Source organism: Gymnoscopelus braueri, assembly GCF_963280865.1.
Source record: "Gymnoscopelus braueri genome assembly, chromosome: 6".
NCBI lineage: Eukaryota > Metazoa > Chordata > Actinopteri > Myctophiformes > Myctophidae > Gymnoscopelus > Gymnoscopelus braueri.
Window position 1 is genome coordinate 29,294,348 of NC_137607.1, and position 9,911 is coordinate 29,304,258.

Sequence of the window (9,911 nt, forward strand, 5' to 3'; positions counted from 1 at the left end):
TTGCATTATTAGATTGCATTCTATTCACCTTAATCTTGGCCCTTCTCCAGGGCGGTGCCATTGCCCTTTTCTGCTGCTTCATTCAATATCTGGTCACTTCCACCCATAGACATAAAAAGGTAGACTCTGGGGTGTCTGTATCTGCGGGCGTCTGTATCTGCGGGCGACATTTTTGGGAAGGCAAGCTCATAAGAGGCAGCCACGCAGCAACTAGTTAATTAGTTGGAACCTGCCAAACTCAACACTCGGATTTGTGAAATAAATCGTAATTTACTGCAGTCTAAACAGGGCCCCAGAGACATGGTCAGTTCGTGTGTAGCTTGGGGGGCGGGTGTGCTTTGTGACTATTACTGTTACTTGGATTAGATAAAAATATTTTGGTGTGAAAATATGCGTTTTAGATATTTAGTTTTAGAGAAGTATAGGCCTACTGGATCCACTCCATGTCTGGCATTTGATACAAACTTAATCGGTTGAAAATTGAGGGAGTTGTGATTATTTTAATAGCGGAGAGACCGCCTGCTTCAATGCATTAAAAGGCTCGGCTGCCTTCCCGAATATGGCGACTGCGGATACAGGTCGCTCCAATGAACTGCAGAGGCCAATGAGTTATCTAGTTTCTATATCTATGACTTCCGCCCTAGTAGGCTGCGGGTATAATGCAGGTGATCAGTGTGTTGCGGCTGTTGCCAGATTTTGCAAGAGAAACAAGCGGGCAGGTGTATGAAAACAAGCCTAAAAGAAGCAACTAGGCTAAGTTTTACCACTTTACATCGGCTATTTGAAAATAGCAGATCTACAAGCGTGCAAGGCCAAATAAGCAACTACACTTTAAAAACAAGCCCAAAGTTGCTCATTACAGTATAAGCAGAAATGCAACACTGTTAAACAGATAACCCCTTGATATACCCCCCCCCCCCCCACTCCCCTACGGCTAGTAATAAGCTAAATACTTGTGTTCCATATCAAACCAGGCAACAGCAGACTTCATTCATTGAATAATTTATTTGCAGGATTGTTAACACAATACAGTAGTATGGTCAAATGTTATGCTAAAAGGATAAAACTATTATAAGCACTTAGCGGGCTTCATTCCTTTGTGGTCCACACACACACACACACACTATAGAATAGTAATTCATGCTTTGTGGTCCACACAAACTATAGAATAGTAATTCATGCTTTTCCTTTGTGGTCCACACAAACTATAGAATAGTAATTAATGCTTTTTAGCTGATCAGTTTATGACAAACTAGATTCATTTCTATCTCATACAAAACAAGAAAAGATCATCATAGTTATAACTTTTAGATTAAGGTGCTAATAATAAAACGTATGAAGATAAACATTTCATCATGAATCCCTATTTTCTTGCATTATGTTAGGATTGTGTGAGTGCGTGCGTGCGTGCGTGTGTGTGCGTGCACGTGTGCAACTTTGTCTGCCTCCATGCGTGTTCATGTCCTGTGAGCCATTAGATGAGTGTAAATGCAACAAGACCCAGCAACAGGTACTTGTTATTGAGTATGCTGGCACCAGAACACGTTAACGTTATATTGACTTGTATAGGTGCAGCACACACACACATAACCGGTGGTGTAACCGGTGGTGTAGTAAGTGGTGTAGTAAGTGGTGTAGTAGGTGGTGTAGTCGGTGGTGTAGCCGGTGGTGTAACCGGTGGTGTAGTCGGTGGTGTAACCGGTGGTGTAACCGGTGGTGTAGTCGGTGGTGTAACCGGTGGTGTAACCGGTGGTGTACTAACCGGTGGTGTAGTCGGTGGTGTAGTCGGTGGTGTAACCGGTGGTGTAACCGGTGGTGTAGTAAGTGGTGTAGTAGGTGGTGTAGTAGGTGGTGTAGTAGGTGGTGGTGTAGTAGGTGGTGGTGTAGTCGGTGGTGTAGTCGTAAAAATGTTCTTATCCCCTTCAAAGCAGTTTGGTGTGAAGTTAGCAAAGACTTGAAAGACAGCAGCGAGTTGGGAAACCTGTGTTGATTGACACAGGTTTGCAGATCCACAGCCAAAGGTGTTAATAGAAGTGGACTCCAGACTACTAGTCACTACAGATAACAAAAGAAGAAAAACATTTTCACACTCGTCTACACAAGTCTATTTGATGATGCACACGTTTCAGTTTATTTCCCGTCCCATCAACCCAGCAAACCTCACTTCCTACAATTCTTGTACATAGTTTTTGATCACTTTCAACATTCCTATATTTAAGGATGCACTAATGCACAAGTCAGTATCCTCCTGTGTGTGTTTAATAAACTTTAATAAAAGTTGCAGTAATTTTGTGTCAGTGTCAGCTGTTTCTATCTGTATCCTGACAAAACTGACCAGAAGTAAGTGTTAACTGAAGTCATACAGCATGGATCATTACTGCACTGAATACATATTCTAATTTACTGTAACAAATACTCATCCTAACCATATCTGTGTTAAATGCAGTCTCTGTGTTAGGACTCACAATTTCCACTGATGCATCGGTCCTCAATTTGTGAACAGTTTACACATGCTGTGTTGCATTCTGTGTCTGCCTGGCTGGCACAGCTGAAGCATTGTCGCGAACTAATCTGTTGAGTAGGAACTGAAATAGAGTAGGTTATTATTAGGCTACATACTGTATATATTTAGACTCAGTTTAAATCATAATTATGAAATCAGCTCAGTTGATTTTTGTCATGGTGCCAGGCTGCTGTGTCAGTTTCGTGCAATTGTCTCAGATTATTTGTGTCTGTAACTAAAAAAGTGATAATTTTTGTTAAAATAAAAATGTTTTGTTAAAAAGTTAAAGCTCTACAATCTGTATATTAATCATTGCTTGAGAAAACCTATTTATCAGCTTAACTTCTACTATAGTGTTCCAGTGTTTTAACAAAACAACATGACTTATAGCACCTTTAATAAATAAAGGAAAAAGAAAGAAAGAAAGAAAGAAAGAAAGAAAGCTGAAATTAACAAATAAAGAAAGGGTATCTCTGAGTATAAATGAAAACAATGGCTGAAGATATAGACTTAATTGGAACATATCCGAAGCGATTTATGGAGAAAAATAATATCAGTAATATCACAAATGTACATACCAGACAAAGTGTCATTGTTACAGCCACTTTCATTACAACAGCGAATGAATGCAACTTCTGTTCCAAGGTATCCCAGGTTAGCTGAAAAAGTTGTGTTGCCAATCTTGGGACACCTTTCATTTGCGGCACACCTCCTGACGATTTGATTACTTTCCAGACTGCCTGTGTCTGTATTTTCTGGAAAAGAAAATGTAATAAAGCCATAATTTAATAATGGTGAAATAATAAGTCATGTTATAATACAAATGTCTTATTTTGAAGTAAATAATGAACTGGGGGGAAAAAGTTTAATATTACCTTTTAGAATAGCTGATAGACAAAGCTCGTTAACAGAACAGTTTACCAGCTCTGTATTTCTGCACAGATTGTCTCCAGAGGCACTGCAAGCATGACACTGAAGGGCATCAGCTGTGAGGGAAATAATTATAAATTCATATGTATGTACAACGATAACAACTTGAACTCCTTTTAATAAGGTTTCAAGGTTTTACCCACCACATATTGTTATTAAGATTGTCCATTTTATATTAATGTCAAGTTAATTTAATTTAATTTTTTAGCACAATGTAAAAACAACAAATTAGCCCACATAGTTGACTTATAGAGAAAAATAAATAATAATAATAAACCAAACAAAAGTTATCAGGGAATGTGTGATAATGGATGTGCCATTATGTGACCTGGTCAATCAGAACATCCTTCAATTTGTTCAATTTAAGTGAAGAAAGTTGGATAGTACGGTGAAAGGGGGGGTGAAGATTTGTAGCCTGTCTAGTGTTGTATTTGTATATTCGAGAATTTGTTTCGAAGTGATTACTAAAAGTTTGGGGGATTGTTGGTTGTATGTTTAAACTTATAAATAAAAATGCATATTTGATAAGTGTTGATCTGGAAGACAGTAAATAGTTTCAGTTTTTTGAAAAGTGGAGCAGAGTGGTCAAGTCGTTTTGAGAAAGTAACAGTTCTGACAAATCTTTTCTGAAGTAGATCAATACTGTGGAGGTAGGAATCATATGCACTGGCCCAGACAATATTGCAGTATGTTAAGTGTGGATAAATCAAGCTATAATATAATGTAAGCAGACAGTTCTGATTGACCAGGCCACTAATTTTCCTGATGACACCAAGCGATCTAGATACTTTTTGCTAACGAGATTGATGTGTTCTTTCCAGCTGAGTTTCTCGTTTACCAAAACTCCTAAGAATTTAACAGAGGAAACTTGTGATATCTCAATATCATTAATAATAATTTTACAAACATCTTTACAATATTTTTTGTTTTTTCCACCAAAGACAATACATTAAGAAACAGAACAACAATAACATTTATTAAATACCTTAAAATTAACTGTGGCTGATGCCTTTGAGTTACCTGCATAGAAAAGGCTCCAGGTGAGACACAGAGTCCACATCAGCTTCATAGTGAGGACAAGGTGGGCAGATCAGTGACGGTTGACAGTAACACTGTACCCCCTTATATAATGTGGCTGTTTTGAGGAAATGTGAAACTGTTGCATGATTTAGATATTTGGAATGATTGGATAAGTACCTACACCGACAATGAGGGAAAGCACCGTTGTTGTATCCTCATTTTTTGTTTAGTTTGGATGTTTAGCTCATCAGTTGGATACAGGCCAGCAATGATTGGCCTGATGGGTCATGGGAGAAATGTGGTGTTACTTCCTTGTCATCTGTAGAGAAATGTAATCCAAAGTGAATAGTAGGTACACTACAGTCAATACAAAACATTTAGACAGGGATATACAGTGCTGGTGTGGAAGCTATTGCTTGTTACTATGGAAATCCTCATTTCAACAGTACTTACTGTGAAAGATAATGTACTTCAACAAATGACAGTGGGAAATCGACATTTGATATCATTTATGTAGCAAGAATAAAGAGAAATACAGTGTCCAATGTTAAACATTGAAGGACACCAATGTTCAATTTGTTGTGTTCATTTGGCATTATACATATCTGTAGACAATTCCTATATCCATCTCTCACATAGACGGGGAGGAATTTCTTCAGTATGGAACCTAAGCACATCAAGAAAGTTTTCTCTCCCCTTTCTTTCCTTTCCAAACTTAGGTACAACCATAACAGTCCGGTCGTTCTAAGATGAAGGACATCATCGGGGCTGAGGACAAGGCTGAGGTGACTCGAGCTGAAGCCCATTTACAGCATCTGACACATGGAGATCGCTGAGCTGAAGAGGAGAGATGCTTTAATGGAGAAAGTGTCACACACACAGGACCAGGGCTTGATTACACAGCTGGGGCATTGTTAAAGGGAGATAAGACCAGAAGCATTTCTTTACTGACTAGACAGACAGATCAGGATGGGATCATTGTTGACTAGAGCTGACCAAGGAATGTAAGTGTGTGTGTGTGTGTGTGTGTGTGTGCGTGTGCATGCGTATGACTGGTGCAGTAAAAGTGTGTGCGTGTGTGTGTGTGTGTGTGTGTGTGTGTGTGTGTGTGTGTGTGTGTGTGTGTGTGTGTGTGTGTGTGTGTGTGTGTGTGTGTGTGTGTGTGTGTGTGTGTGTGTGTGTGTGTGTGTGTGTGTGTGTGTGTGTGAGACTGGTGCAGTGAAAATGTGTGTGGGTGTGTGTGTGTGCGTGCTTTGTGTTTGGCTAATTATAACTTCAGTATAACCCGCCAGTAAGTATCAGTACAGACTGCACATTTAATCTTAACAACTTCCTTTTATATTCCCGCAGTGCAAGAGCCTTGTATCTCTTCCCTGTTCCTGTTATGGACAACAGAGATGAGCTCCCTCAATGTGTGTATTTAACCAGAGCCAGCTTTATGTCTTCCCTTACAAACTTATAGATGACCCTCACCCCAATATTGGCAATGTTAATTAACTCTGCATGATGGACCATGGTGGTGGGGTGCTTTGTAATTGTCTTGGCCTGTGAGTCTGTAAATAATAGGCACCTTGGGGCCACTTTCATCCAGCTTCTCTATCTGTTGTGTGGCTGGGAGCGCAATCTACTATCATCCTCTGTTCAGTTGATTGACAACACTCGACTTATCAACTTATTTTTAGACTTTACTCCATATATACACACTTTAGATCATAATACTCAGTGGTCTACAGTTTGAGGGTGATAAAATCAATGTTCATGAGGGTGGTAAAATCTATGTTTATCAGAAATGCAATAGATGGGTTCAACAGGTTTGACAGTAGTGGTACTGGAACACCTGGCGCTAATGAAATAAAAAGGTTGGTCTAATGGAAAGGTACACCCATGACCCAACCAAGAACACTGGTTTTGATTAACAGTATACTCTTATTTGGCCATTTTATTTTCATTTTGTGCTCTTCTAATCTACTCTGTGTTTTTATGGCCATCGCTAGTCCAATTTATGGCCATCGTTAGTCCAATTTAAACATTTTCAGTAGTACGTATATATTGCTGACACACCCATATCAGGAATGCCCCATCGACGCAGTCTCACAATACTTGGCAATCTCGATACTGATGGGAGTCTTCATTAACACCTGCATGGAAGTCAGGCGGAACACTTCACTGAGTAATTTTTAGCCAAACTAAAGACCAGTGTGTATTGTAGCATACTAGTAGTGCAAAGTATTATTTATTTCTATATGTAAAGATTTAATTGCACAAAACAGTATGGCAAATGCAATGGACTCTATTTGGATGCAACAACTAATTGAATTATTATAAGTTGCAAGCATATCTTAGTTTAAATTGTGAGTGTCTGCCCTGAGACTGCAGGAGGTACGTAGTACACCAATCAGAGTAATACCAAAGACTATAAATAATAGTACCAGATCCCTCCCTGCTTGGCACTCAGCATCAAGCGTTGGATTGGGGGTTAAGTCCCTGGAACATTCTAGCATCATGTCCAGGGGTGTACTTATATACATCAAGCTGCATCACGCTAAGGAAACAGGAGATAGGCTCCTGACCTATGGGCCACATGACTCGAGAACTGTTGCCTCCCTCCCAAGGTTACTTTAAATTAAACATAGTAAAGTGATTGGAGTGCAAGAGATACATTTTATTTACCATTTGACACAATCAGTACAGGGGCAAAAAGGAGCATGGAGAATGAACAAGATGTGTTGTAATCCTATCTTGTTGAAAGCTGCTACGTCAACACTCTGGACCTGCAACACAGTGAAGAGGGCACATTCTTTAGCTTACAATCTGGGGTAGAACAAGATCTGTACTCATTGTGGTGAGGTTAAAGCACTCTACCGGCATCCATACATGTCAATGTCTATTCACAGCTTTGACCATAATTGTTCATAAACATAATTATAATTTTCCTATTTATGGATTTATTCACATACTTTGCATTTATTTAGATTGTGTTATTAAAATGTTACCTAACATACATTGTCACGAAGTGCCTGATCTTCATGAATTCCCTCACAGATATTGTTACAAACGTAACCGTTTCAGGGAGTTGTGATGATTTTTAGCCTTCCTGAATATGGCGACCACGGATACAGGTGCGTCGCTCAAATGAACTGCAGAGGCCAATGAGGTGTCTATGACTTCCACCCTAGTAGGCTGCGGGTGTAATGCAGGTAATCAGTGTGTTGCGGCTGTTGCCAGATTTAGCAAGAGAAAAAAACAGCCAGGTCTATGAAAACAAGCCCAAAAGAAGCAACTAGAAAGAAAGAAGGAAAACTAGGTTTTTCCACTTCACATCGGCTATTTGAAAATAGCAGATATACAAGCTCACAACGCGTCACATCGAACATGTTGTGAGCTTAAATCACAATCACAAAAATATAGGGAAGAAAAGTTAAAAACAAATTGAAACATTTTAACAAGAAAGATCTTGTATGGGGGTCCCTAGCACAAAACATTTTCAGATGGGGGTCCATGGACAAATAAATATTTATTTGCGGGTCCTTGACATGAAAATGCTTGAGAAACAATGGTTTAAAAAAACATTAGGAACTAGAAAGCAAGCCCAAATAAGGAACCCAAAATTGCTCATTATAATTAGACATGGCAACACTGGCAACACTAAACAGGAAACCCCTTGATATGGCAACCCCCCTTCCCCCCCTACTTCCCTACGGCCTGTAATAAGATTTGTGTTCCATATCAAACCATATGTAAACCATGAGATTTCCAGAAGGGGGATGGTTTACCAGGCTAATCAAACGAGGCAACAGATAAACAATAGCAGACTTGATTGATTGAATACTATATTAGCAGGATTGTTAACAGTACAGTAGTATGGTCAAAAGTTATGCTAAAATGATAAAACTATTAAAAGCACTTATGGGGCTTCTTTCCTTTGTGGTCCACACAAACTATAGAATAGTAATTCATGCTTTGTGGTCCACACAAACTATAGAATAGTAATTCATGCTTTTCAGTTTATGAAACAAAGATTACAACAAACTATATTCCTTTCTATCTCATACAAAACAAAAAAAGATCATCATAGTTATAACTTTAGTTTAAAACTGACAAGTAACATGCTTATGAAGATAAACATTTCATCATGAATCCCTGTTTTCTTGCATTGTATTAGGATTTTGCGCGTGTGTGCATGTGCGTGTGTGTGTGCGTGCAACTTTGTCTGCCTCCATGCGTGTTCATGTCCTGTGAGTCATTAGGTGAGTGTAAATGCAACAAGGCCGAGCAACAGGTACTGAGTCTTGAGTATGCTGGCAGTACTCATTGTTGTAGCTGTAGTTGTAGTTGTATTTGTAGCTGGTGTAGTCTGTAGCGTTGTCTGTGGTGTAGTTAGTGGTGTAGTTAGCTTGGAAGTAACTGTTGTTTCTGGGCTAGTTGTGGTCTCAGGAACAGAGGTGGTGGTTTCACAAATAACTGTGGTAGAAGCTGTTGTTGGACCAGTTGTTTCTACTTTTGGTGGCTTTGTTGTTGATACAGTCTGAGTTGTTGTTGCTTCCTTTGTGGTTGTTTCAACAGGTTTTGTTGTTGTTTCCTTTGTTGCTGTTGTTATTGGTACAATTGAGGTTGTGGTTTCAACAGTGCGCTTGGAAGTAACCGTTGTTTCTGGGCTAGTTGTGGTCTCAGGAACAGAGGTGGTGGTTTCAGGAATAACTGTGGTAGAAGCTGTTGTTGGACCAGTTGTTTCTACTTTTGGTGGCTTTGTTGTTGATACAGCCTGGGATGTTGTTGTTTCCTTTGTGGTTGTTTCAACAGCTTTGTTTGTTGTTTCCTTTAATGCTGTTGTTGTTGGTACACTGGTTGTCGTGGTTACAACAGTGGGCTCGGAAGTAACTGTTGTTTCTGGGCTAGTTGTGGTCTCAGGAACAGAGGTGGTGGTTTCACGAATAACTGTGGTAGAAGCTGTTGTTGGACCAGTTGTTTCTACTTTTGGTGGCTTTGTTGTTGATACAGCCTGGGATGTTGTTGTTTCCTTTGTGGTTGTTTCAACAGCTTTGTTTGTTGTTTCCTTTAATGCTGTTGTTGTTGGTACACTGGTTGGCGTGGTTACAACAGTGGGCTCGGAAGTAACTGTTGTTTCTGGGCTAGTTGTGGTCTCAGGAACAGAGGTGGTGGTTTCACGAATAACTGTGGTAGAAGCTGTTGTTGGACCAGTTGTTTCTACTTTTGGTGGCTTTGTTGCTGATACAGTCTGAGTTGTTGTTGCTTCCTTTGTGGTTGTTTCAACAGGTTTTGTTGTTGTTTCCTTTGTTGTTGTTGTTATTGGTACAATTGAGGTTATGGTTTCAACAGTGGGCTTGGAAGTAACCGTTGTTTCTGGGCTAGTTGTGGTCTCAGGAACAGAGGTGGTGGTTTCAAGAATAACTGTGGTAGAAGCTGTTGTTGGACCAGTTGTTTCTACTTTTGGTGGCTT

The 9,911-nt window shown here is 39.6% G+C and overlaps 1 protein-coding gene and 1 long non-coding RNA gene across 2 annotated transcripts in view; one reads left to right on the forward strand and one right to left on the reverse strand.

The window, feature by feature from the left end:
* The window catches only part of LOC308087256, a 61,323-nt gene extending 52,483 nt beyond the window's left edge, over nt 1-8,840 (forward strand). The window contains exons 2-3 of the long non-coding RNA XR_013933297.1: nt 1,397-1,510; nt 8,733-8,840. This is a non-coding gene — a long non-coding RNA (uncharacterized lncRNA). The remainder of the gene's footprint in view (nt 1-1,396; nt 1,511-8,732) is intronic.
* Nucleotides 997-4,539, reverse strand: LOC308087254 (uncharacterized protein). Its single transcript, XM_080431010.1, has 5 exons — nt 4,454-4,539; nt 3,379-3,489; nt 3,082-3,258; nt 2,466-2,585; nt 997-2,055 (listed from the first exon to the last, which is right to left on the reverse strand). Exons 1-5 carry the CDS (start codon nt 4,500-4,502, stop codon nt 1,475-1,477), a joined length of 1,038 nt encoding a protein of 345 aa, XP_080287136.1. The 5' UTR covers nt 4,503-4,539; the 3' UTR covers nt 997-1,474.
* Nucleotides 8,841-9,911: the final 1,071 nt, after the last annotated feature.

Excerpts from the sequence above, each read along its gene's own strand:
- LOC308087254 (XM_080431010.1), bottom strand. The coding sequence starts at position 4,502 with ATGAAGCTGATGTGGACTCTGTGTCTCACCTGGAGCCTTTTCTATGCA. Across the intron at positions 3,259-3,378 it reads TCTATCAGCTATTCTAAAAG|AAAATACAGACACAGGCAGT; the intron begins GTAATATTAAAC and ends TTTCTTTTCCAG. Across the intron at positions 2,586-3,081 it reads TAACAATGACACTTTGTCTG|TTCCTACTCAACAGATTAGT; the intron begins GTATGTACATTT and ends ACTCTATTTCAG.